The 27,906-nt window shown below is 43.6% G+C and overlaps 2 protein-coding genes across 4 annotated transcripts in view; both read left to right on the top strand.

The window, feature by feature from the left end:
* Positions 1 to 15,334, top strand: part of LOC137890803 (long-chain-fatty-acid--CoA ligase 6-like) — a 37,660-nt gene extending 22,326 nt beyond the window's left edge. For both annotated transcript variants that reach the window (XM_068735033.1, XM_068735034.1), the window contains exons 9-21: positions 572 to 623; positions 3,498 to 3,571; positions 3,681 to 3,758; positions 6,558 to 6,692; positions 7,156 to 7,290; positions 8,835 to 8,930; positions 9,521 to 9,593; positions 11,185 to 11,273; positions 11,434 to 11,550; positions 11,662 to 11,805; positions 12,071 to 12,172; positions 12,248 to 12,319; positions 12,884 to 15,334. In XM_068735033.1, coding sequence (XP_068591134.1) covers positions 572 to 623; positions 3,498 to 3,571; positions 3,681 to 3,758; positions 6,558 to 6,692; positions 7,156 to 7,290; positions 8,835 to 8,930; positions 9,521 to 9,593; positions 11,185 to 11,273; positions 11,434 to 11,550; positions 11,662 to 11,805; positions 12,071 to 12,172; positions 12,248 to 12,319; positions 12,884 to 13,024 — 1,308 coding nt within the window. In that variant the 3' untranslated portion in view covers positions 13,025 to 15,334. The remainder of the gene's footprint in view (positions 1 to 571; positions 624 to 3,497; positions 3,572 to 3,680; positions 3,759 to 6,557; positions 6,693 to 7,155; positions 7,291 to 8,834; positions 8,931 to 9,520; positions 9,594 to 11,184; positions 11,274 to 11,433; positions 11,551 to 11,661; positions 11,806 to 12,070; positions 12,173 to 12,247; positions 12,320 to 12,883) is intronic.
* A 5,801-nt stretch (positions 15,335 to 21,135) lies between these two features.
* The window catches only part of fnip1 (folliculin interacting protein 1), a 28,366-nt gene continuing 21,595 nt past the window's right edge, over positions 21,136 to 27,906 (top strand). The window contains exon 1 of one of the 2 annotated variants that reach the window (XM_068735014.1): positions 21,136 to 21,482. In XM_068735014.1, coding sequence (XP_068591115.1) covers positions 21,391 to 21,482 — 92 coding nt within the window. In that variant the 5' untranslated portion in view covers positions 21,136 to 21,390. Of the gene's footprint in view, positions 21,483 to 26,578; positions 27,181 to 27,906 lie in introns of those variants that run through there. The other variant, XM_068735015.1, reaches the window with a different exon arrangement.

Below are 27,906 nucleotides of genomic sequence, written 5' to 3'. Positions count from 1 at the left end.
GCGAACGATGACGAGTCACTTCTTTTTTGGTGTTCATATGAACATGACCCTCCGCTTAGCCTCGCCGCTACTCCACACAAGCTGTCAGAGCTAGCGCGGAGCCCACACTGTCACTAACTGCACTCACGGGGAAAAAAAAACCGAAAACAGCGATTTTTAGAGTGAAGCAGAAAGAAGGGTCTACGATGGACCGTGCTACGCTACGATTGGCCGGTCTGCCTTCGAGGGGCGGGACTTAGCGACGGCGTCAATTGAATAAATGAATAAATACACAACAGCTGTGTTGCTGAAAGCCTTTACAGTTGCTGATGTGTCCAAAACCAAGTTATATCTGTATATCTTCGACAGATCTTACGGCTTCATTTACACTTTGAACTTTGACCCACTGTAAAGAAACGGGCCCACCGACATGCTTTTTGGGCAATTTACACATGGACACCGCACGTCCTCTTGTTCATACGACGACAGAGAAAGGGCAACCGAGCCATTTCATGTAAACACAGGTCGCTGTCGTAAAAGTTGAGTAACATGGAAGTGTCATGCTCTGACTGACGCTATTTTGTCTCCACAGCCACCAGCGCCAGACGACTTGTCCATTGTGTGTTTCACCAGTGGAACCACAGGTAATAATTGTCTAAGAATGGTGTGAATAACGTGCATTATTTGTGCCATTCAGAAACATGTGCGAAGCAGTTCGCAGTGTCAATCAGTATCTCTTTATTCCTGTTATTATTACGTTTCGAATAACTTGCAGCCTGGTAACAGCTGTCAGTTATGCATGTTCAACTTTTAATGAGAAATAAGAAAATACAGACTTAAAAAAAAACAAAGGAAAGCGACATCAGATTTGGTCTCCATTAAGTATCAGAAAATGCACGGAAAGAGCAAAACATTTCACACACTGCACCGTGCCAAGTCAAGGAACAGTCCCAATGTAATCTGGCAAATACCACACCTTTAACAAGGTTTCCCCTCGCTGACGTCAAGCCAAGCTGTTATTTTCAGGTTTATACTTGCTGCACCTTCATGTGCACAAAGCGCCAAGTTCACTGACCTGCTGCACCCTTAAGTTCTAGTGAAACAGTAACCTGCTCTCTGACTCGTGATCCAATACACTCTTTGTTCCCTCTGTTGGTTATGTATTTATAACTCTGAGTAGATTATGTGAACTCATATGAAACTGCAGAGGTCAGACTTGTTGAGAATACAATTGCACATGATTTATGGGAAATGATTTCTATGCATCACTCCCTGGGTTCTTTTGTGTTTCTATAGCCATATCGTATTTTAATGTCTGTAACTATTTACATGGGGAGTTGTGTAATTTACTGATGACTGTGAATGCAGCATCAGGAGTGTACATTTGAAATGTACAGTGTTAAAATAGCGGCTTGATTCATTTGACATGCTACGATGCTGTTTGTTCTATTCTACCTCTTATGATGAGGAAGTGTGTTAAAGCTGCATTCTCTCTAATGTCCATCAGGGGGCGACTCCTCTGGTTGTATAGAAGTCTAGTCTAAAATGACTCTACTTCTCTCTTGATTTATTCCCTCAGTAAACATTGTAAACATGAGTTTATGGTCTCAATCTCTAGTTTCAGGTCTTAGCATGATGTTCATTTAGTAATTAATAGCAGGCTAACTTCCGTTAATGAGTGAAACGAGCAGTGAAGGATCAACGTTATGAAGCGTAAAGAACCAGAGTAACTCCGTGCTTCATCCACACACTCTCGTCACGGCATAGGAAAGCACTTTGCTATCGAGTGACAACTTTGCTTGGCTTATTTTCTCCGTAACCGGCGTAGCGTTAAAGCGTGGTGGGATTAGCAAGCTAACTAGCTAATGTACAGCTAGCTTGCTGGTGTACAGCTGGCTAGCTGGTGTACAGCTGGCTAGTTAGCTAGCATGCTACTTCCACCAGGCTTTAATGCGACACCGCTTACAGAAAAGAAGACCAGAAGCAGCACTGGGTCTGACAATCCCTCTACCTCAATACCCTCTATGTGATTATCATTCAGTAACTGAACACTACGACCACACAGCAATAAATATGTAAATACTTTAATGCATCAAAGTCTTCCTTTGGTTGAGGTCTCTTGTAAAAACATTTCTAAAAGGAAAAACACAAGACAAAAGTATACAAGATTAAAAAAAAAAATCACATTAATAACAAGTAAGCTCTTTGATTTCTGGAGCTGGAGGTGGAGGGAACACTCTGAGGGGAGAATGAAGGAGAAGCATTTACTGTAAATGAATTCAGTTTCTTCACAGCAGCACAGTGACCTAATGCCCTCTCTTCATTACATAAATGCCATCGACGGCGCATGTCATGAAAAAAGCAAAAGAGGGGCGGTGCATTGGTGTGAGTCAGGAAGCCTTGCTGTTTTTTATTTATTTAATTTTTTTTTGGGGGGAGGTCTTATCAGACAGCAAACAGACCGGGAGACACAAAGCAGGTCGTGTGAGGACACACTGGTGTCAGTTTACAGACTGCAGCTGGAGCCGCGCTGAATACGCCGCCGCCTGCTGGCTGTCAGAGAGACCTGCAGCCGCTACAACACACGGGGGCGGGGGGGGGCGGGGTTAACGTTTTCAACACATCCCCTCATTTCTCGAGAACTCCCTCTGTGGTCGTTGCAACATGGTCCTCGTTTATAGCTGTGGGAATCAGATGATACGTCTGGAAAGAGGAACGCTTTATTACAGAGTCATTGCTTCATTGTGCACCACTGTGTGTGTGTGTGTGTGTGTGTGTGTGTGTGTGTGTGTGTGTGTGCGTGTGTGTGTATAAATTACATGACAGTAACTGGGGATCCAAAACAAGTTAATTTGAGTCTGCGGTGGGAATTACCAAACACACAAGAAAGACACGTGATTCAGAGTTTCACACTGAAAAGACTGTTTTATGTGACATAACATTAATGTTTTCCACTCAAAATGATGTTGGCACGTGGCTTCAGAACACAGTCGGCTAGAGAGACAATAAATATCACTAAATTTAGGTAAATTAGTAATTCATATGTGTGTGTGTGTGTGTGTGTGTGTGTGTACACACATGCTATCCGTTAGTGCATGTTTTAATTGAAGACAGAGAAACAATTACAGGAGGTCACGTCTCACTTGATATATTGGATTAAATGACTTTTTGATTCCCCCCCCCCCAACTCATGCTCTACCAGTCAGACGCCTACAGTTTGTCTCTGCTTTATGCGTCACACCTGATTGTTCACTATTTACCTGCACAAAAACACACAACAAAACGCTCCTTTTGTTTACACAAATCACTCTCGTGTTCCAAGACGTGAAATGAGCGCACAACTTCTGAGGAAAGTGGGCAAAAACCCAGGTTTTTCTGTACATATCTGACTCCTTTGTTGGTTGTGTAATCCTCTGGCAGGTGAAGGGAATTTCATTAATGTTGGTGTGTGTGTGTGTGTTTGTGTGTGTGTGTGTGTGTGTGTGTGTGTGTGTGTGTGTGTGTTTCTGCTTGCACAGGGAACCCAAAGGGAGTCATGCTGACCCATGGGAACGTGGTGGCAGATTTCTCGGGCTTCCTCAAAGTAACAGACGTGAGTCTTCGCTTTGATGCTGTAAGCGGTTGCGTCGTGAAATGCTTTTTCATTTTTTTAATCGACATTGTTCTCCTTTCCTTTTTTTTTTTTTTCGTCTCCTCTGCAGAAAGTCATTTTTCCCAACAAAGACGATTGCCTCATTTCTTTCCTGCCGCTGGCTCACATGTTCGAGAGGCTCATCGAGGTAAATAAGCCGAGCCGGCATCATCGCCGCCGCTCACCACAGGAATGAGATAGTTATGCGTCGGTATGTCAGCGGGGGCAGAGGGCAGATCTAAGTGACTGTTTAGAGTGGGCCTTAATCTTAGCTTGTTTGGTGTGTGGGAGGCAGAGAGGGAGGGAGAGAGAGAGAGAGAGAGAGAGAGAGAGAGGCTCTGTTCTCCCTTTCCATCTCCTTTCCTTAAGTTTCGTTTTCCAACTCTGATGATGAATGAAAACCTGCCTTTGACACCCAGTGGTAGGCATGTTGCATCACTTACTAACCTGATAAAACACACACCCACCCACCCACACACACACACACCCTTATATGCCCACAGGAAACCACGTTATCGAGAAAAGCTCTGATTAGGAGCCTCTATCTACATTATTTACCCATTGACCAGGATCAGATTCCTCCTCTGAGGCACCGTATTTGTTCAGCCAGAGCCGGCGTTCTGAAGCGCGTTCGTTCCGTTTCTGTTGGACCGCTTGGACCGACGGGCTCGGTAGTGAGCGGGAGCACCGTCTGCTCTCACGGAGCCTGAACGTCACCACAAAGACTCTACTGTGCAACTGTGGTACAAAACAAAACAGAGATTGTATCTTCAGATAGAAATGTGTGTCGTGAACGTGCCCTCGTGTAAAAAGGACGTTTTTTTTCCTAGTTTTGGAGAGATGTCTCCAATATGATGGGACTATATGTCACTGTTTCATGTAGGAACTATTTTCTTTCAAACATAGTTTATACATACGTGACACAAAACGATAAAACATTTGGGTCCCAAAAAATGTGAAAGAAATTTTAAAATAAACCACATCTACAATAGAGAGGCTGCCCCTCATGGGACCTCATTTCGGGGAATATATGTTTGTAAAAAAGCCAATTGGGTTCACTCTCTAAATATTTGCTGGTGCTCCAACAATTGTTCCTCTGACACACACACACACACACACACACACACACACATGCACAGTGATATCAAAACAAACACACACAGAACCAGTTAAGGTTGCATCAGAGTGTTTGACGGACCTCGATGTTCAAGGGTTAGCGTTTCACAAACAGAACTCGTTTTATAAACTCAAAGCTCTTCCTGCGGATGGAAGAGGAGCTTCTCACACTGGGAGCTGTTGAGCTTCACTGTATTTCACCCGCTGTGGGGGGTTCTAGTTTTCCCGCCAGCTGTTTCCATTAACGTTGTGAGCAAAGGGCAAACAGAGCAGTTCACCCTCCCGACCTCCTGCGGAGCGGCGGATGTTTTCCCCTGAGAATCTGTGAAGCCTCAACGCGCTCGTAAATGTCGTGAAATGTGACATCAAACGTTGAGATGCTGACATTTGTTGTTTTGTCTCCTTAAGTGAGCTTTTACACACCGGGCCAGCGTTTCCTTTTTTTCTGTGCGTTTTCATTCGTCAGTATATATATTTTTTTTAACTGTTCCTTTTGTTGAGCGCAGCGTTAATTCCAATTTTTTTTTCAAATTTAGAATGAGGTTTTTCGCAGCGTCGAGCAAAGTGCCGGCAAACAACAAGACGGCAAACGTCATTGCGGCTTTCAACCTTAAAAAGGCAGCAATCTTAAGTTCTTACCTTTCACAATAAAAGCCCGAGACACATAACATTCGCAGGCAAGTTTTTTTTGTTTTTTTCCGTTGTGTATTTGTCACGCCGACGTTGTGTAAAGTCCTGTCGAACCTCTTTTTGATTCTCCGTAAATCTTAGGTATCGAGTTATAAATAGTATAAAGGTGTGTGTGTGCCATGTGTGAACCGTTTTGTTTTTGTTGCCAGAGGCGTGAGACTCACACACAGGAAAGCACCCAATTTCCCTAAAAAGAAAAGAGTCTCACACACACACACACACACACACACACACACACACACACACACACACACACACACACACACACACAGACAGACACACACACAGACACACCTCCATTCATGGTACCAGTAATGTCTCAATCAGAGGCAACAAACAGGGCCGACCCGCGACCTCAGATGGCCCCAGAAACAGGAACAGGGTCCACATGGTCAGGTTTTCTCTCTCCCGCTGGGTTCAGGGTTCTGAGTTTCCTGACTGCATCATGAGTCACTCTCTGCTGCCGATGACTTGACTCAATTCTCCGTGAGCGCTCGTGATTTATCTCCCATGTGAGTGGAAAACACAGAAGTCAGAAGTTTCAACAAGTCCAGTAGAGTTCACTTCACTTCAAAGGCCCCAAAACATGATGCAGTCAAACAGAGAAACTAGTGATTGGAAGTAACTATTACCTTTACTCAAGTACAGTGTTGAGATACTTGTACTCGACTTGAGTATTTCCACTTCCTGCCACGTTCTTCTTCTTCTTCACTCAATGTCAGTGTCACTTTTTACGCCTCTGTTTATCAGGAAAGCTGCAGTTACAAGTTCAGATAAAGACTTGACGTTAAAACTGCATGGAGAAATCAAACTGTTGTCACATCACAGGCAGACGAGTAGAGTTCCTCTTTCTGTGAGTAGACGTCACACGAGTGATTCAGTAATTCTCATCCAGAGCAGCACAATTACAATAGAGTCTGGTTTTTTATACAACATCCACCAGATTATGTGCAGAACTTTATGACTTTAAAACATCTGGGTTCTTTTCCTCTCTTTATTTTCTGTGTTTTGAATCATTATTTTCCGTGACTTTCTATCATCTGAGCGACAGCTGAGTCGGTGACGGGATCTAGTCTGCAAAAGATGACAGTGTGTGCGTGTGTGTGTGTGTGTGTGTGTGTGTGTGTGTGTGTCTCTGCAGTCGGTGGTGTACTGCCACGGGGGACGGATCGGGTTCTACCAGGGCGACATCCGTCTCCTCCCAGACGACATGAAGGCCCTGCGGCCGACCATTTTCCCCGTGGTGCCTCGACTGCTCAACCGCATGTACGACAAGGTGAGAACGAGCCGGTCTACCGTTAGATCACGAGATGAGGTGGAACTTTATTAATCCCGAAGGAACTTAACAGAAGCATGACCAAAAACCCAGTCCCTGTGACCTCACGTCTGTCCCGTTCTATCGGGACATCTCAGGAACTCGGGAATGTTTGCCCTCTGCCACCTCTGTGGCGTAGCTGTGGTTTAGGGTATAATGAGGTGTTGTGTTTGTTCCACCATGACGAACGCATTTGAAGTCTGGATTCCTCAGAAATGCATGTTGTTTAACAAAAAACCCCTCTTTATTGTAAGAGAGAGCTGTTACGGAGGATAAGGTGCTCTGTGTGACCTGCGGCCTTTTTTACGTGAATAAATGCAGATGTTTTGTTCTTTTTCAAACAGCTGGGAACAACAAGCGCTTGTCTCCAAAGAATTCAAATGAAAAGCTGTATTTTTTTTGGTTTCTCGGTCCTCCTCTGCAGATCTTCAGTCAGGCCAACAGCCCGTTGAAGCGCTGGCTGCTCAACTTCGCCGCTAAGAGAAAAGGCGCCGAGGTCAGCAGCGGGATCATTCGCAGCGACAGCATCTGGGACAAAATCTTCTTCAGCAAGATCCAGGTAAACGGCGTCTCCTCTCAACGTCAGTGCCCTTTTAAAAAAAAATCATAATAACTGGAGAATGTGATGATGTTGATCATGTCGGAATGATGCGTCTGGTTACTGCTCTCCAGGCATTCCTTAAAGCCGCTGGCACAAGTTGATGTCACACCTGTCTGTTACTCACCGGCTGCATCGTTTTCATATCCGCAAGGGAAATCAGTTTTCAAAAAAAAAAAAAGGTTTCAGAGTAGATTTCACGTTTGGAGGGTCAGACCTGACAACGCCGTGATAGCGACCTGTCAATCACAGTAAGCCCCGCCCCCTAAAGCATCCCCTGCTTTATGGTCTGTTTGACTCTAAATGGAGCATAATGTACTAAATGAACATCATGCTGTATTGAAGAAGACTGTAAACTAGAGATTGAGACCATAAACTCATGTTTACAATGTTTACTGAGGGAATAAATCAAGAGAGAAGTAGAGTCATTTTAGACTAGACTTCTATACAACCAGAGGAGTCGCCCCCTGGTGGACACTAGAGAGAATGCAGCTTTAAGGCACTTCCTCATTGAAGTTCACCGTCTGGTCACGCCCCTATCACATGACCCTTTCCCGGGGAGAAAACTAAATGGACAGCCTCGACCACCAGTGGTTAGTTTCAAACATGGAAAAATGAAAAACAGGCATTGTTGACCCTGTAGCCTAAATTCTGCCTTTTTATAATGCCACTACTGCCTACATTATCTCTGAAACGCCGCTTAAACACTGTTGTTGTTGTTGTTGTTATTTTTTAAAATGCCGTTTTAGAACAAAAACATAGTAAGTGTGGATGTAGCCCAACACTAAAGAAACTGGACTCGTGTGTCAGATATAAAAAACGCCGTCATCCTTTAAAAGTCTTCCTATAAACGGAGGGTTCGGCCTGAAAGCCACCATTTATGTTGGGGGGGGGGGGTAATTTAGTGCAGATTGTCAGCAGTTAAGCCCTAGAAGCCGTTCACTCAGTGCAGATATTAAACTAAAATTTGCAGTATTTCTTAATAAAAACAGGTATAAAAGCTAAAAGGACACGATTAAAAGAAATCTGAGCACGGTTGTCCACGTCCAAACTCTTCTCCGAATCCAGTTGTTCTGGTTGTTTCCCCCCCCAAAAAGACAGTAAAACAACTCCGCACATAAACGAGCGCCAACCTTTCACGTATCGTTTGAATACGTTTGCATGGAAAATTTGGTGGAGCGTCGCATTGAATCACAACAACGGAAGCCGACATCACGTTATCGAGTTACACACACACACACACACACACACACACACACACACACACACACACACACACATCCCTGGCGGTGAACGGCTTCTTATCCGCGGAGACGTAATGTGACTTCCAGTTAACGGTGGATACAGATTTAGGCCACAGAGGCTTCACTTGTTAAAGCCGCAGGTTGCCGCCTGGAATCCAATACAAACAATAACTGATGATTTGTCGTTGTTGTATATCATAATAGGAATCATTCAAAATGAAGACCCCCTCAGTATTGGTTTTGTGCTCCCTCTCTCTAAAGGCCAGCCTCGGAGGACGGCTGAGGATGATCATAACAGGAGCGGCTCCTACCTCGCCCAGTGTCCTGGGATTTCTCAGAGCAGCTCTGGGATGCCAGGTCAGACACACACACACACACACACACACACACACACACACATATGTTTACACATACTTGTATTCTTTGAGGAACCTCATTCACATCATGAATTCTCCAGGCCCTTCTATGCTACGCTACGCTAGCTATACTGAAGGTATACTGAATGCAAACACATGCTGCTTTTGCTCCTTAATGATTGTAATAATGAATAAAGAGCTCATCGTCTTCACAGGAACTCTGTTGTTCCTTAATGTCATTGTCTTCTGATCTCCAGGTGATGTGGTGGTTCACGTTAACACTCTGATCTGTAGCTTCTATCTTTATCTTTTCAACATGCTTTCATCCTGGATATACACTTCAAACACATTTTGGTCTCCATGCTAACGTAGCTCTGGCAGCTTTGATGGAGTAGCAGCAGGGGGGGGGGCGGGGCTTAGATAGGTACATATTCTATGTGCAACCAGCATGCAGTACAAGCAGAAATACAAAAACAACCTCTCCTGTGTGTGTGTGTGTGTGTGTGTGTGTGTGTGTGTGTTTGTGTGTGTGTGTGTGTGTGTGTGTGTGTGTGTGTGTGTGTGTGTGTGCGTGCGTGTGTGTGTGTCTAGGTGTACGAGGCGTACGGCCAGACAGAGTGCACAGCTGGCTGCACCTACACCACACCTGGAGACTGGACCTCAGGTGAGTGTCAGTCAGCGGTGATGTAAACAGGCCTAGAAAAAAAAAAAAAGGGAAGACAGACCCTGATCTGTGAACTCGTTCACCTGACTGGAGCCTCAGTTCAAAGGTCTTAAAAGTGAAGCGTTATGACTTAAAGAGACAGAACGCCGCCCATTGCTCCGGTGATAAAGTTTAACACGGGGGGTCAGGATACTGTGGTAAGCTGCTCAGGTAATGACGTAATGTGGGGGGGGGGGGGAGAAAGAAGAAAAAGAAAGGAGAGGCCTTGAAGGGTGGGACGGAGAGACGAGAAGAAGCTGTTAGGTCACGTTATATATCACTGCTCCTTGTCAACGTCAACAAGCCTGTATAAAAGATAACTGCCTGTATTTCCCCCACAGTGCGGTGGAGGTGAAGGGGTGTGACTTCAGAGACGTTGAGTCGTGTTTGTCAGCGTAGTCTCGCGTCAATGTGTCCTTGAGCGAGAGACGCGTAACCCCAAAATGTCTCCCGTAGCTGCGTCCGCGGTGTGTAGATAGATACTGGAAATGTAAGTCGCTTTGGATAAAAGCGTCGGCTAAATGACCGGAATGTAAAGACTTCATGTTATCTGTTGTTGTCTAAACGTAGCATGCGGGTTAAATAGCTGTCTGTTGTTTAACCCTGAGGTTAGGGTGAGTGAGGCACCTCACAGGAAACAGCACCTGTAAAAATAACCCAATGAAGTAATTCAAAGGTTTCTCAGTTGCATTATTTAGGCGGAATTAATATGAAGAAAAAAAACCCCACACAAATACGACATTTGAACCTTTTACAGCACAAAGCAACATAATTGACATACTATTTATAGTAAGTATGATGTCAAATATTCAGTATGTAGAGTGTTCACACTGCTTGGGTTTGGTGGGTTTGGTGTATGCGAGAAATTTCCAGATGTAAGCAAACGTTCTAGAAGATTTCAGAGCATGCGGCGTGAGCTTACTGTACTGCCCCACAATGCATTGCGGCTCTTTAGAACTGTACAAAAAGGCGGAGATTTGGAGCCGTGGCTAAACTGTCGCTTCATGACGTTTTTATATCTTTTCAGGCGAGAAAGTAACCGTATTTATTTATTTCATTTTTTCTTGAATACATTTATTGTCTGAATCAGTAAAAGAATAAACAAATGAATGTACTGGACATTCAGAAACATCCATATAAGATGATAACAGACCATGTTCATCATGTGCTGCTGTTTGACTGGAATAGAAGAAGAGCTCCGTGAATTCCATGTTTGACTTTTCCTCTTCTTACGTCCACGTCTCTTCAGAGTTAATGTAAAACTAGGCCTCAACCTGCTGTGCTGCTGATACTGCATGAGATATTCGTGTTAGAGAACACTCACCATGTTGGCGAAAATAAAGAGTATAGTCCAACGTCGCCCCCTGCTGGTCACTGCTGATCCTGCATGAGGGATTTCAATCTTTTAGATTTGATACGAGACCGTAGGTTTAAAAATGTGTGCGGGTGACAATGCTTGGTTTTTCAAAATTGTTTCATTGTTAATTTTTCAAATGAACAATGAAAGAGGACGTTCGGGTGACTTTTGTTTGGTTGTGACCCCGGTGAACAGGTCACGTCGGGGCCCCGCTGCCGTGTAACCTCATCAAACTGGTGGATGTTCCTGAGAAGAACTACTTCGCCTCGAAGGGAGCGGGAGAGGTGAGTAACAGGAAACGTTTTGACTTAAAGAAACATTCCTGGAGCAGAAAAGGTTGTTTGTTTTTTTTATGCGGTGAACACATAAAGAACATGCATTTCCTTGACACCTTTTCCACTCTCCTGCTCTCCCGCGTAGGTCTGTGTGAAGGGACCCGCGTAGGTCTGTGTGAAGGGACCGAACGTCTTTAAGGGCTACCTCAAAGACCCGGAGAGGACGGCCGAGACGCTGGACCCGGACGGCTGGCTTCACACCGGAGACATCGGCAAATGGTTGCCCGTACGTACGCCTACAGCTCACCCTCGGGCTCCGTCGGTAATGAATCGCGTTAACAACAGCGCGTGCTTCTTTAAAAAAATAACGCGTCGCCGTTTCCCCCCCTCGTCGTAGAACGGCACGCTGAAGATCATCGACAGGAAGAAGCACATCTTCAAGTTGGCGCAGGGCGAGTACATCTCCCCCGAGAAGATCGAGAACATCTACATCAGGAGCGAACCGGTGGCCCAGCTCTACATCCACGGAGACAGCCTGCAGGTAAGAACACCAGCAGGAAAAAAAAACACACACACAGATGATGGATATGATGATACACAAATATACTTGTATATCTCAAGACGGGGGGGGGGGACGTTCTTTTATTTCATGACGCGTAATTATTCACTAACGGTCGACTCTTATCTCAGAACTGGCCTTAAAAGATCAGGTCTGATTTAAAAACAGCAGATGGTGTCTTTAGATTCCTATAAATAAAGAGTTAGAACTCAATCTCTTGACTCTTTTCGCTCTTTTTTTCCCCCAGTCCTGTTTGGTGGGTATCGTGGTTCCCGACCCTGAAGTCATGCCTGAGTGGGCCAAGAAGAAAGGCATATTCGGCACCTACAAGGACCTCTGTAAAAACACGGTGGGTGGGCGCTTTCAAAAAAAACGGATGCTGGAGGAGGCTGACTGGAGAATGACTTTCTCCTTTTGTCTGCAGGAATTGAAGAAGGCCATCCTCGAAGACCTGGTGCGTCTGGGCAAAGCCAGCGGCCTCCACTCGTTTGAGCAGGTAGTTAATATGTGTTTAACGCCAAAAAAACAGTTGATCCGTTGTTGTAGCTGTAATACTCACGGTCTTAAAGCTGCATCATGTCTGTTTATGTGCCAGCAATATGTCCACTAAGGTCTGTTTGACTCTGTCCTAATATCTTTAGAATAATTGAGTAATGCAGTTATTCACAAATTGCTCACAAAGTAAAATTATTAAAAGCAGTTTATAAATACATTGTGGGGTTTTCTTCTGCAAATTGTAAATGCGAGTTATTTATTTCGGACATGTAACAAATGAAAAACGAAATAAAAAGTAACAAATAAGTCAACTTCACTGTACCTGATAAACTTTTAGTAAACTAGCAATATATACATTCACAACAAAACAACCGAAATAAATGTTACTTCTCCAAAAAGGAGCAGGAAGTTTCTCCACTAACGAACGGTTTAGCGAAGAGATATTGTATATTAAAGGTTTCATTTAATAATAATCTCTTTTTTTAAAGTTCTATAACACAAACAGTCTTAAAGTAATCCTGCTCTTATTCAACACACCTTTTCTCTTCATTCCCCCTCTTTAAAGGTGAAGAACATCTACATCCACAGCGACATGTTCTCCATCGTGAACGGCCTCCTGACTCCCACGCTAAAGGCCAAGAGGCCCGAGCTGAAGGAGTACTTCAAGGAGAAGATCGACCGGCTCTACGAAGGCATCTCCATGTGAAGGAACCCTCGCTCTCCTCCGAGCATCGTAACGCTAAGATCTGCAGTGGGGCGAAGACGTGACACCTTAGGCTTAACGTGCTTTTTTTTTTGGAAAAGCCAAACCGTTGCCCCCCCCCCATCCCCCCCCCCCCCCCCCCCCCCCCCGCTTATGGAAGATTTAAAATGCCCAGATAAAAACAAAATCAAAGACATAAAGTGGAATACGATACACATTCTGTTTTTTATATGTATGCGTTCACTGTGAGAAAGCATATGTTAAAAAATAAAATGATTCAGCCTGTTTAGCTGGATTGTTTTTCATTGTGACATGACTTTACCATGCTGCATAAAGAACAAGTCAATAAACAGACGTGGTGCGTTTCAGTTGTTGTCCAGTAGAGGGCGGTGTAGAGCTGCCAACACTGAAAACAAAGCGCTGCCATTAGGGGTAATTCACTTTATCTCTCAGTTTGATTTGTTCAATTTAAAGCTACTGTGAGGAACTTTTAACTGGTTATGAAACAGTCTCAGCTTAGTCCTGATCCTCTATATGACCTACTAAATAGTGGACAGACCCAGATCCACCTGCAGCCTCGGACCTGCAGTCTGGAGCTCCGGAGGGGAGGAGGAGAGCTCAGCTCCCGGCAGCAGCAGCAGCAGCAGCATCTCCTCCTCCTCCTCCTCCTCCTCCTCCTCCTCCTCCTCCAGGAGCAGAGCTTCTCCTCTCTGCTGGAGAACCAGGACGTATCGCTGGACCCGCTGGAGGGAAGGGAGGCAACGGGAGAACCAGAACCAGGACTGAGAGGGGCAGACTGTCAGACCCTGCTGCAGTAGAATGAGAAGGTTTTCTGAAGGGACTCTGGTGCTCAGAGACACTACAGCTTTAGTCCGCCAAATTCGACACAAAATAGAAGTTCCTCGTAGTAGCTTAAGCATTTTAAATCTGACGTAAACTGCTACCTGCTATCCACCCAAACACACCATCAAACGCTCCGTCCCCAGCAGTGATCCATCAGCACTTTTTACGTTGAACAATCCACTCGTACTTCCTCTCAAATCTGCTTCTCGGTTTAAACCCACCAGCCAAACAAAAACCCCTCATCCACAGGTTTCGCGACAGCAAACATGATGTCTTTGTGTGCGGCGTAGCTCGAGGACGTGTCTCTCCGATACCTTGCGGGACAAATAATGGACTTCATCCTCAGTGGAAAACCTTAGATTTTTTTTTTTTTTCCCTTTTAAGCGAACGAGCACCAGGGCCTGATGCGTTCCTCCTGATCTGACGCAACAAAAGACGAGAACTTGCAACCACTCGACGTCGTGCGGTTCCACCCCCCTCCCCGAAGCCACGCCCCTCGTGTTTGAGGTCAGAATCGAGAGAACAAGGGTTGAGAGAGCAGCAGCTCCCGCCTTACAAAACCAATCGCTGTCTCGACCTTGACGCTTCCGAGCCGCATTTCCCGAATCACACAAAGTTCACGTTCGACGCGCTCGCTCGTCACGTCTGCGCGCGGCTGCTTGTCCGGCGGCTTAGCATGCATGCTCCTCGTTTCTTTTCTTTTTTTTAACGTGACGGGGACTGTAACAATCATGACGTTTTCCACGCTCTGCTGTCGGCTCAATCACATCTTTTCTTTTCATCCGTCTTTTTGCACAAATAGTACGTCAGGTGAAAGAATACAAAAAAAAAACATGAAATAAAAGGAGAGATAATCCAAAACCAGGGCTCAGGGCAATGCATGCAGTTTGCCCTGCGATGCTAGCTCCGTTAGCATTTGACTTAAGGGGGGGGGGGGGGGGATAAGACATTTCTTTGTGGCCATTAATATAGCAGGTTGTATGTGCAGCCGCCCACAGCCACTGCTGCTAGTGCAAGGCTTGCAACGTAGGCAAAGCTGATGAATCCCACTCACTGGAGGACAATAGATCAACGTTTAAACTAAATAAACACACTTTTTTTTGTTGTTGGTTTCTTTTGGGAGGGTTTACACATAGAAGTAATGTATAGGCTTTTTAAGTTGATTACTGTCCCGAAGCATAAACAATGTGGATGTACATAAATGAGGACAGCTAGATGTAAGCATATTTATTAAATCAATGGTTTGAATGGATTTTTTTGTTCTCTCTCTCTCTCTCTCTCTCTCTCTCTCTCTCTTATTGCGTGTAGTGAGATGAATTGTACTTATTTATTTATCTATTCTGCTGTAAAATGGAATCAGCACCATATCCTTGTAATGATTGAGTGCAGCAATAGGGACGAGGGAGGGCCAGGGGGGGGGGATCGGACCAGGGCTCAATGAAATAAAAGATATTCTGGAATGATTTTAAACGAGTGTCTCCGTTCTTTTTTCACTGTGTCTTTATTAGTGCTAGCTGCACACAGGTTTTATTTTTTGAAAGGTTTCTCTGGAAGTATACTAGAAGCTGGTCCTTGATCGCTGGTGTGACAAACTTTGAACCGCTGTCAGAAGAAGTAACCTACTCAGATTGTTTACCAAGCACCAATACACCACAAATGTGAACAATATGTATTACATTTTTAGACTGTTAATACTGGAGCATCAGTGCATAAGTAACATTTTGGGAGTTTTAACGACTTTCCTCTTCTTGGTTTTCTTCTTGTCTTCTTTACATTTCAATAAATTGCCACCAATAGATTTTTAGGAACCGAACCGAGAGGATCCAGATTGCAGACGAGTAACATTTCCTGTGGCATTATCATAATTTATTTTAAAAACCTGATCTGCTCCTCCTAATTGGTTTCGGATGTTCCTGAACACGGAAGTCACTAAAAGAAATAACAGACACGAACTGTAGCAAACCCACGATCTAACCCCAAGGCCATTTCTTCTCTTCTCTTATCATTATCTTACAAATTAAACTCTTACACACACACACACACACACACACACACACACACACACACACACACACACACACACACACACACACACACACACAGGCTCTTTGTTATGGGAGACACTGTAAATCATTATCACAACAGAAGAGGGAGGCCTCAAAGGAGCAGGAAGTTTCTCCACGGACTCATAAGCTCTGGTATCCTCAGGTCAACGTACTTTTCTTTGTGGTCGTTCTGGTCGTCTCTGCTTCACGTTCTCTGGTGGTTAAAGTGAACACACACATGAAATACATAACAAAACAAAACAACTTGAGAAAGATACTATGTCATGTTGACATACTATGTCATTATGTTGACATACTAAGTCATTATATATGATATAATTATTTTGAGATATTAAATCATTATTTTGAGACGGTTTCTCATAATTTTGAGATACTTGTTAAAAATATTAAGAAAAATTTCTCACTATTTTGAGATACTAAGTCATTATGTTGAGATACTAAGTCATTATTTTGAGATACTAAGTCATTATTTTGAGATACTACGTCACTATTTTGAGATACTAAGTCATTATGTTGAATATTAAGTAATTATTTTGAGATATTAAGTCACTATTTTGAGATATTAAGTAATTATTTTGAGATACTAAGTAATTATTTTGAGATATTAAGTCATTATGTTGAGATATTAAGTAATTATTTTGAGATATTAAGTAATTATTTTGAGATACTAAGTAATTATTTTGAGATATTAAGTCATTATGTTGAGATATTAAGTCATTATTTTGAGATACTAAGTCATTATGTTGAGATACTAAGTCATTATGTTGAGATACTAAGTCATTATGTGAGATACTAAGTCATTATTTTGAGGTATTAAGTCATTATGTTGAGATACTAAGTCATTATGTTGAGATAATAAGTCATTATTTTGAGGTATTAAGTCATTATGTTGAGATACTAAGTAATTATTTTGAGCTACTAAGTCATTATTTTGAGGTATTAAGTCATTATGTTGAGATACTAAGTCATTATGTTGAGATAATAAGTCATTATTTTGAGGTATTAAGTCATTATGTTGAGATACTAAGTAATTATTTTGAGCTACTAAGTCATTATTTTGAGGTACTAAGTAATTATGTTGAGGTACTAAGTCAGTATTTTGAGATAATAAGTCAGTATTTTAAAAATAATTGTCATCATTTTGAGAATACATTTTTAAACGTTACCTAATTTTTTAACTATAGTTTTTTTTTCCATCACAATGGCGGAAATGGGCATCCATCGTAAAAAAAAGACTTCCGTTGAGGACTTTCAAAGTAAAAGAAAAGAGTGGCTTTAAATCGCCATCAGCAGCTGACCGACCCTCCAGGTGTGCGCGGTTGCTAAGCAGCGCACAGAGAACCGAGAGGAAACGTTTCCGTAGCTTTAGTGTGATATATTTAAACCGCTTTCTCTCTCTCTCTGTCTTTAAGGAAATAACGTCACACATTTGAGTTAACCGTGTTAGCGAGCAGCTCACACCCCGATCGTCGACCACATTTCATCCGGAAATGGGTCCACCCAGGTACCGAAGACACCGTGGCACCAAAAGAGACACACCTGTGAAAACAGCACTGAGCAGACGAGACAGTAAGACATAAACACACACATCTGATGCACATAGAAAATGTGTTTATCTTTTATTATAAAAGATAACTTACCCACAATATGCACCATAACTTATAGCACCGAGCACTTCAAATTAAACAATTAATGATCATTTTAGAGTCTAATTCATCCTATTTAGATTAAACCTACTTTAATGCTGTGAATGCATTTAAGAGAAACGTACCTGTCCTGTTAAATGGAGGAGGTAATTGACTCACCTGCATCCAGCCACAGTCCTTCAGACACGAACTACTTCTTTTAAACAATGTGTCAGAGTGCAGGAGACTTCTGCACAAACAGCGATATGAAACCCTTCCAGAGGAGCCCGAGGCGGAGGAGGCGGATGTCCCCGCTGTCGTCCCAGTGTTTGTGAGTATTCTGACGAGGAGGGAAGTATTTCTATGTATGGATAACAAACTTTGACGTCTATTCTCTTTGTAATAATAATAATATAATGGCATGCAACCTGGTTCTCTAAATATTGAGTATGTTATGAAGTAAAGACTCACACAGCTGCTCTCGTCTTTCTGGGATGCTAGAACTTTTTAATTCCTACTTTCCTACTCTCTCCTCATTTCCCCACACAGACGAGGATCAAGCCTCTCCACCGCACATCTGCTCCACGCCGGAGCAACCGGGCGTCTACCGAAAACCCCCGAGACGAAGCCCTCACACCGGCCACGAGAGCTCCCGAAACACCCGTCCACCGAGGCTCACCTGCAGGTCACCCCACCAGGCAGACGACTCCCGAGCCGGAGGCCTTTACACTCGGGGGAATGACGGAGAACTTGACGGTGACTCTGGGAAGCATCACAGAGTCAGACACAAGTGTCAGCTCTGAGGAGGTGGAGGAGGTGGAGGAGAAGGTGGAGAAGGAGGAGGAGGAGGAGGAGGACTGTTACTCCTCTGGAACCTCCAGCAGCAGTCTTCCCTCTCCAGAGATCTTCAGAAGAGACGGCTATGGTGTGTGTGTGTGTGTGTGTGTGTGTGTGTGTGTGTGTGTGTGTGTGTGTCCTCCATTTTTGAATTCATCCACAACAATAATATAAAGTTATTCTATTGTAGTTTTGTTTTTTTGTTTTGTTTTATCTTCTCCTCACAGCGGAGCCGTTGACTTCCTTTAAGGAGGAGCTGCTGGGTCTCCATGTTCACGTGAAGAACTCCACCCTGCTGGATGTGAGCCACGCTGAGAGCCTCCACCAGCATCCGTCACCCAACGTTTCTAACATCACCGGTAACAGCGTGAGAAATGATATACTCATATATTATATACTGTGTGTGTGTGTGTGTGTGTGTGTGTGTGTGTGTGTGTGTGTGTGTGTGTGTGTGTATATATAATACATTTAGACCCAAGTTAAAATAATATCACGTTTTTATGTTTTGTTTGTAACTTTAAATATGATAATGTTGGTCATCATCATAATAATAATAATTATAATAATTTTGTTTTTATAGCACATTTTAAAAACAGTTTTGTTAAAGTGCTTTGACAGACAAAGCAGCAAAAGCAAGACAATAATACAAATAAAATAAATAAAATAAATGTGTCAAATAATTTTGTAAAATCAACAAATAAAAAATGTAAATTGTTTTAAAAAAAAAGAAGCATTAGTTACTTGCAACATATATTAGCAGTTAATCAGTTGTAGCTTATGATGGATTCTCAGAAGTGCATATAATTAAAATAAGTAAAGAAATGAAAAGAGTACAGTTTGGGCCTTTCACAGCTGTTAAAATCCCTTTTTTTTGTTTTGTTTTTTTAAGTATTAAAAATATATATATATATATATATATATATATATACTGAAGGGACAAATTGTTCAATAACTTAAAAAGTGATATAATTTGCTGTCCGAGTGTTGGTATGTACCTGAAATGTTCTGATAATAATAATAATAATAATAATAATAATAATAATAATAATAATAATAATAATACACATTTCTCTGCAGATGCTTCTGTGATTCTTGCTGGAAAGAACTGTGAAGTCAAGTGAGTTTCTCAGTTGAATATATATATATATATATATATATATATATATATATATATATATATATATATATATATATATATATATATATATATATATATGTATATATGTTTAAAGTAATTTAACATGCAGTCATTTTTTTCAAAATTCCTAATAATAAAAACAATATTAAATATATCATAAAAATAATAGAAAATGTTAAATGAATGTCTTTTCTCTTTGAATGAAAAACAGAGGCCCTGAAGCTGAGACCAAAACACATTCAGACCCGTTTAAATCAGGTAAAGACTCGTTAATTGAACTCTACAACGCACCAAACACTGAAGTAATATAATCATGTCGTTGCTGTTTATTAATCCTCAATCTGCAGAGACGACATTCGAGTGGAAAACACCACCAAAAGTAAGAAAACCACCTGTTTGTCCATCGCATGAAGACTTATTACAGACATGCTCCAACACAATTCTGCCGCCTCAGCTCACCACCAGAAAGCCCATTCTGTACAAGAAGAAGGTTTGGTTCAAAAGCCCCGTCACGGCTGAGCCCCTCGGAACAAAACGCACCCAAACCCCCGCATCACCCGACCGCGACGGCGCCGAGGAGGCGGGCTCTCTGAAAGACGCCCTCCGGCTGACGGTGACGTGGGCGCGGACCGTGGCAGGCAGCCCGGAGGAGGACGTCGCTTTCTTCGACTTCATGGACGCCGCTGAACGGGACGCCTTCTTCGCGGGGATGAGGACGAGGTGTGTGAAACTCACCAGTGCTCCTTTGTTTCCTCTCACGGCTCTCGAGCGCACGGACTCTTCTACAGATGTGACAAAAATCCCATAATCTAGATGAGAAGATGTGAGATATCCTGCAAGAGAATATGGGAAATGAAATGTGATGCATAGATTAATCAGTATTTCTATGTATTATTTCAAGATTATAGTTCAGAGGGATGCTATTCACTGCTTCTCAACCTGGACCCTTCATTTTTTATAAGACATAACCTGCTGCACAAACTGTGGCAATGAAAATGAAAATGCACTGAAACAAGCCCAGGATTTCCTTTTTTATATTTTATTATTTATTATACAAAGCGACCACTAGATGTCAGACGTGTATTCTCTTTTCTCTCTTCTCCTGTCAGTGATTGTTTTTGGTCTTTTTTTTCAATTTTACATGTGAAATATATATATGTGTGTATATATATGTATATGTTGTATTGTGTTGTATATGCGTTTGTATTTACTCTTTTGACATAAGCCTGCACGTGTCAAGTAATGCCTTTAAATGCCTCATCTAAATATTTATTGTAAGCTAAGAAAAGTAAAGATGTAAAGTTTTTTTTTTTTTAAATGTGTGTCTGTCTTTATTTGTGAGTTATCTGTCTTTCTACAACAAAAATGTCCAAAATAAATGAATGTTCAATAAATAAATAAATGTATAATTATTGTTGGATATTTTTCTGTGTTTGTTCTGCACATTCCCGGCTTTTGCACTTTTCTCACGTGGGGTCTTTTTAAGGAGCTTCCTCAGTGTCTTAATGTCTTAACTTGTATGGTTTTTGTGAATGCATTTCATGACGTCACGATTTCCGACGAAACATCAACACAGCAAAAAAAAAAAAAAAAAAAAAAAAAAATCAACTAACCACGTGGTACCCTGGGACAAAAATAACCAGCCAATCAGGTATTTTGTAGTAGCAGCAGCAGCGTCCGGGACAGCCAATCAGAAAAACGTAGCGGGGTTACCGAGCAGCTCCGCGTGACTAATGCCTGTCATATGACTGTGTGACACCCATGGAGACGGTTACAAGGAACAAGGTCTGCTCTCGGATTTGAAAAGAAGAAGAAGAAGAAGGACGAGTTGTACCGAATTTATTTATTTTTTGGTACAAAATGCCTCCGACTCTCTTCCAGAAACTTTTCAACAAGAGGAATGCATTTACGTCGCCGCCCACGAGATGCAGCAAAGAGGACCCAGCTTTCAGGTAGCTGTTTTGTTTGTGTGTGTGTGTGTGTGTGTGTGTGTGTGTGTGTGTGTGTGTGTGTGTGTGGTGTGTGTGTGTGTGTGTGTGTGTGTGTGTGTGTGTGTAACGTACAATAACGTCATTTATGACTTTTCGCTGTGGCGCGTGACATATTTATTTTATTTGTTAGTTAGAGCCGTTAGGGCTTTACAAATCAACGCTGCGTATTTTTTGTTAATTTAAAAATCGATCCAGCAAAGAAGTGTGGTTAGCTAACATGCTAATAATGCTAGCACCAACAAGACGCTGGCTGCACGCGCTCGTTCGCTCTTGTTGTCGGTTGGCACTCTCGGCTTTGTTCGCGCCTCTCTCGCGCGTTGTACACTCGCGTGCTGTCGGTTATAAAAGTGTTAATAAAGTTGATTTGATAACGGTTGCTTTGTTGGTAACGCCGCAGTTAAAGGCTGCGTGGTAGACACGAGACAACGGTCACAGCTCCGTAGACAGACTGCATTCTGGGGATGCACAATGGTGTTAGTGTAAAAGTAGACGATCGCTTTGTGTCGATATGCGGGTATTTATTTAGTTTTATGTAAATGTGTGTTATGCGTTAATGCGACATCGTCTAGGTTACACAACAGTGATGCTCAGCATAAACAAAACAAAGATGGTGTCCTGATTCTGAAGACAAATACCTCAATACTGTTCACACACCAGTGATGCTCACAATAAATGTAAGATATTATATAACCCTAATTTTAGATAGATAGATACTTTATTAATCCTGCAAGGGGAAATAAAAAATAAATAATTTAAACCATAAACATCAACGTCTTACATCCACTAAAGCATAATATATTCATAATACCTTTTTATTTATATAGCACATTTCAATTACACTTTTACAAAGTGCTTCACATTAAAAATGTGATAAAAGTAATTGAGATGAAGCCAGATACAAATCATTTAAAACAGAGACGACAATATACCATAACTTAAGAAAAGGACAGTGTATAAAAGTGAGTCTAAAGAAGAGAGTTTAAAGGAGACATTTAAGAGTTTAAACCCTCATGCATCACATAGTTGCATTAGACATCCTCCCTCTCTCCCTCTCTCTCTCTGTCTGTCTGTCTGTCTGTCTGTCTGTCTGTCTCTCTCTCTCTCTCTCTCTGGATTGCAAGCAGCCGTTTCCCAATACTCTCATAATTGCCCCAACATTGTGCATGTAGCAGAGGGAAGTGCTGATTATTTAATATTTTCTTTAGAGCGAAATGATTTGCAGCTTCCCTGTGTTGGTTCCTCTGTACTCATGCAGGGTATCCAGCTCTGCCACCGACTTTTAATAAACACACTTGCATTGGAAAACGTCGCTGGTGGCCGGCCACCCACGGTGGATATATCTCCCAAAGGACCTGAAGGCTCACCTCTTTGTCTCGCTTCTTGCACTGTGGCCCATGCACACGACCCATAAAGGCCATAAAGATGTGCGTGTGTGTGTGTGTGTGTGTGTGGCAGACAGCAGGCATTTCTGTTAACTCGGTGGTCGGCTGTGCTCCTCATACCTCTGGCATGAGCTGCCCATTCATCGGGCCACGGTTTGTAGAAAATCAGACCGACCTGAAGCCGAGAGACGACGTCTACGGCCGGATTACGCCATGTTTTAAACACGGATACTAAAACATCAATAAAAGCTAAACGGTGTCGGAAACCAGAGCCAAATACCGTAATCTTGTCCACGCACACGTTATGCATTCATTTTGCAGGTATAGAAGAAGTCATACAGTTGTAGAAGTTTAGCTGTTTTGCAACCCTGTTGTCCTGCATAATGCATCACCAGAAATACCTCAGAGGGCAGCCGGTTGGCCGACCCCCGTGAGGCGGGGGGGGAGGAAAGCCTCAAAAGGCCTCTCCGGTTTCCCTGGTGTGCAGCACCTGACCTGGGTACAGCATACTGTACATTACACCGAGAGCTCCCGGCTCGTTCTGCGGCCGGGTCGGGAGGCCTTGATCGTCGGCCAATGGCTTTGTCCAGTTCCACCCCGCAGACTGGCTCTCCTGGCCGCTGGCCGGTGAGGAAACTTCCGTCTCGACCCCCGGGGGCCGTGCAACTCAATATAGCTGCGTTTGTGCCGAGGGCCGAGGAGGAGGCAGTGTGTGTGTGCGTGTGCGTGTGTGTGTGTGTGTGTGTGCTGCATTGTTTTTACACACTATTTTGTAAGATCCCCCCAAAAAAAAAACCCAAATCAGATGCGATTTTAATCATCTTTTAGCTCCTTCTGTTTCTTCATTGCAATTTGAAGTAGGTATAAAAATGGGAATAAGTCAGCAAATTTGAGCCCGTACTGTAGATTTAAAAGAGCCTGACTTTTCACGTGATGTGTATTTATAGTGGTGCGTCTTCCTTGATAGTTTTCAGTGTTTCAGGTTCCTGATTGACATGTGGTGTCCTTCCTCCACTGTCCTTCCTCTCACAGCTCCGGTGTGTCACGTGGAGCCTTCATCAGTCTCAGGCACACGTGTGTGGGACGATCACATGTCTGCGCTGCATGTTACTGGCATGTTAGATATATATACGTGTGTGTGTGTGTGTGTGTGTATATAATAGTGTGTGTGTGTGTGTGTGTGTGTGTGTGTGTGTGTGTGTGTGTGTGTGTGTGTGTGTGTGTGTGTGTGTGTGTGTGTGTGTGTGTGTGTGTGTATATGCTGCAGGCCTGCCAGACTTCTGTAAAGATGGGCGGCTGTCATCAGGTTCCTATCAGAGCTATTTTAAGTGACCGCACTTCTCAGAACGACACGGTAAAGATATAGTTTTACGTAAAAAAAAAAGCTGGACACACACACACACACACACACACACACACACACACACACACACACACACACACACACACACACACACACTCCGGCTTAAGAGCTACTTAGGCCTGCATGTCCCGTTGAAGCGCGGCCCGCGTTGGGTTTCTCTCTTTTCAGACTGACTTACTGATGAGTTCAATGACGACACGGAGCCGTGAAGTGAACGTTGATCATGTAGAGATCTCGATGGGCCTCTGTAGAGACACGTCACCCTACATTTAAAAGCTTAAAGGAAACTTCAGGGCGCTGACATTAGAGGGAAACCGACATTGGAAAATGAGCCTCAACGGACCTGTTTTCATTTAAAGCATCTCAGGGTTCTTGGTTCCTAAAGTGAATTTGTCTCCGGGACCATTTGCTATTGGAATGGCTGCATGGTGGAGCATTTCTTTGCCTAAATTCACCTTAAATCGCTAATTTACAGGGAACAACCTGTTGCATTGACTCCAGATCTGTACCCTAGCTTTTGCCCCCCAGTGTCCATTCATCAGTTGTCTCCATGGTGACCCGTTCTACGCCGCACGGTGCTTTAGAAGACACCGATATCGACGTGAGCGTCCGCAGATGAGCGGACGGTGTGATTTCAGTTTGTCTGTCGGGATCCTGAAAGCCACTTCAGCCAATTAGCCTACTCTCTCTCTCTCGCTCTCGCTCTCGCTCTCGCTCTCGCTCTCGCTCTCGCTCTCGCTCTCGCTCTCGCTCTCTCTCTCTCTGAGAGAGCAAAGAGGAAGGAAAGTTTTATGTCTACGCGGCTTCATGACTCGTTAACGTGATTCTTTGTGAGACACTCACTGCCCTCTCATCACAGGTCATGTGCTGCTGATTCAGAAGAAGTTGTGACTAACGCCGTCAGTGTACACGCAGTCATTACAACACACACACACACACACACACGCACACCCAGTGTACAAATAAACAAAACACATTATGTAAATATAACCTGTTTGGAGACACCGTGCACCGGGAATACCAGCCAAGTCAAAGTCTCAACAGCAAGAAGTTAGTCCCTAAAGGATGAACACAGTTTTCACAAAAGTCAATTCATAACGCTGCAACTATAACTATAATAACTTATCTCAAGGAAGTGCATTGGAACAAGAGGTGTGTGTGTGTGTGTGTGTGTGTGTGTGTGTGTGTGTGTGTGTGTGTGTGTGTGTGTGTGTGTGTGTGTGTGTGTGTTGTGTGTGTACGTGTACTATTGTGTTTCACCTTTGTATAAAATAGGGCTTGGCCTCTGCAGCAGCATAAAGGAGCGGTCCCTCTATCACGGCTCCAAATAGCATCACGCGGGTACCGACAGTCTCTACGTCCGCGTGACGTCCGTGCAGAAGACGCCCCAATGAACCCCCCCCCCCCCCCCCCCAAGATATCCAAGAGATAAGAATGTGGCGACCGCTCTTGTGGGTGACTCTCAGTGATTCTCATGTAGTCGTGGCGATGCGCGTTACCACCGGCTCAGCGTCGTGATGCAGAAGTGAGAACGCTAGATGATGCATTTACATCTGCAGTGAATGCATTCATGCACGCGATTTGGTGCGCGGTCAAAAAAAAAAAAAAGGCCGGACCACCAGAAACCTCCGTCTCACGCATGCCGGAAGAACGTCACACGGCTTGGACCGGGGGGGGGGGATATTTATGTAACCGTCTCCTGACACACACACACACACACACACACACACACACACACACACACACACACACACAGATGTTCCAGCGGCGGTGCAGAGAGCGCGAGGGCTCTTTGAGGTCAGTAAAGTAGGCTGACGTCTGGCTCGCTGCAGCGAAGGAAACCCGATAGCTCTGCTGTGACCTTTTTTATTATCGGCGCACACCTCGCCCAGCAGCAGCAGCAGCGGCTATGGATGCTGCGTCAACGTGCACAAAATATTTCCCCATATTCTGATAAAGAGCAATATGAGCTGTCGACGTGACCAATGAATATTCATGTTCCCGTTTTACATGCAGCCGTGCGAACACGACGCCGGTGCGCACGTAGAGGTAGTCAAATGCCTTTTTTTTTATACCGGCTGCATTGGGTAAGTTATTCTTTAAGGTCATTAATTAATCCATGACATGTTAAATTAGCATAATTGTGTGCGTTCAAAATATGTCGGACACAAATGAATGATTCGTGTCTCCTGCAACCAGCGTAGTATGTGTTAAAATGACACTATTTTCATCTGAAATTATACTTTTTTAAATACATTTTAAACGTCATGATGCAGGTTGAAACTTACCCCCAGTCACCAAAGTATTGTAACTGAAACGATAACCCATTGAGACGTTGTGACCGATCAGTGAAAAGTCACTTTCCTTCATTCAGCCGCCGCTTCTCCCGAAAACTAACCACCATCCAACGTAACGCTTTCACTGAGAACAGTCCGGTTGCTTCCCTTCTCTTTCTTCTTACACTTCCTTGTTAAAAGGATGAATTGTACATATGTGGGGTTTTTCTTCTTTTCTTTTTTTAAAAATCGATTTGAAAGTACGATGGAAATAAGCGGAGAGGGGAACAAGAGAGAGTGGGATTAAGACAACAACACAAACCAATACCCCACTGTCACGCTCTTATCGCGGCGCTTTGTGGCAGACACACACACACACACACACACACACACACACACGGCTCCTGCGATCACCTGACAGTCTCATGTTGTTGTGTGAATTTAGTTCACCGCTATTCTTAGACCTTCAGCTTTGGCTGAGAGGAGAGAGAGAGACGAGAGAGAGATTGACGAGGGGAGAGAGAGAGAGAGAGAGAGAGAGAGAGAGAGAGAGAGAGAGAGAGAGAGAGAGAGAGAGAGAGAGAGAGAGAGAGAAAAAAGGCTGGGGGAGAGACTGGCAGACTCGCGATGATGCCCAGGTAGGAGTCGGTCATATTTAACCAGGCGTGCGGTGCATCCCAGTGGGCATGGTAGTGTTGGTCGAAGGAGGTCTGTCTGTGTTGTTGTTGTTGTTGTTGTTGTTGTTGTTTTTACGTGTCGTCGCAGTTTGAGGTATCACAGCTGTAGCTTTAACGATGTGATCCTGTCACGTTAATGTTGATGTGATGAGCATCGAAGGCTTCGTTTCTTTGAGCGACGTTGGGATGAACTCTGTGGCGTTAACGTGTTTTCGGGGCGGAGCCGGGAGTTCAGAGAGTTTGTGTTTTTTTTTGCACATCTGTGATCTCACACCGGATAACGTTTTAGTTTCAGCGCCAAGGTGAATCACTGTCAGCCGAGCTGACGCCCCGCGGTCGTCGCCTCGTCGTGGAACCTAAATAAAACGGTCGCCGTAGCAACGATCAACAGGTTTGCACGGGGAAGCGAGCGGCCGCGTGTCTGTTGTCGAGAGGCCGCTTTTGAGCCGTTTTGCGGTTCAATGGAGGTCAAAGCGGTGCGAGCATGTAACGCTCGTGAAGTCATGTGCTGCTTTTCAGAACGACTCCCCTCTCTCCTCAGTCAGCGCTGTGTGACTGTCACAAGCTCTCTGAGGGCTACTCCTGCTTTGCTGTCCGTCTCAGATGTGTTTTTTTTTTTTTGTGTGTGTTTCTCGTGAGCTTCTTAAATCCTCAGCAGCTTTCAGATGCATGCACTCGTTCAACTTT

This window comes from Cebidichthys violaceus, unplaced genomic scaffold (assembly GCF_023349555.1).
Source record: "Cebidichthys violaceus isolate CVI_PGR_0920_01 unplaced genomic scaffold, fCebVio1.0.p SCAF_69, whole genome shotgun sequence".
Classification (NCBI taxonomy): domain Eukaryota; kingdom Metazoa; phylum Chordata; class Actinopteri; order Perciformes; family Stichaeidae; genus Cebidichthys; species Cebidichthys violaceus.
This window is presented reverse-complemented; position numbering and strand designations above follow the sequence as displayed.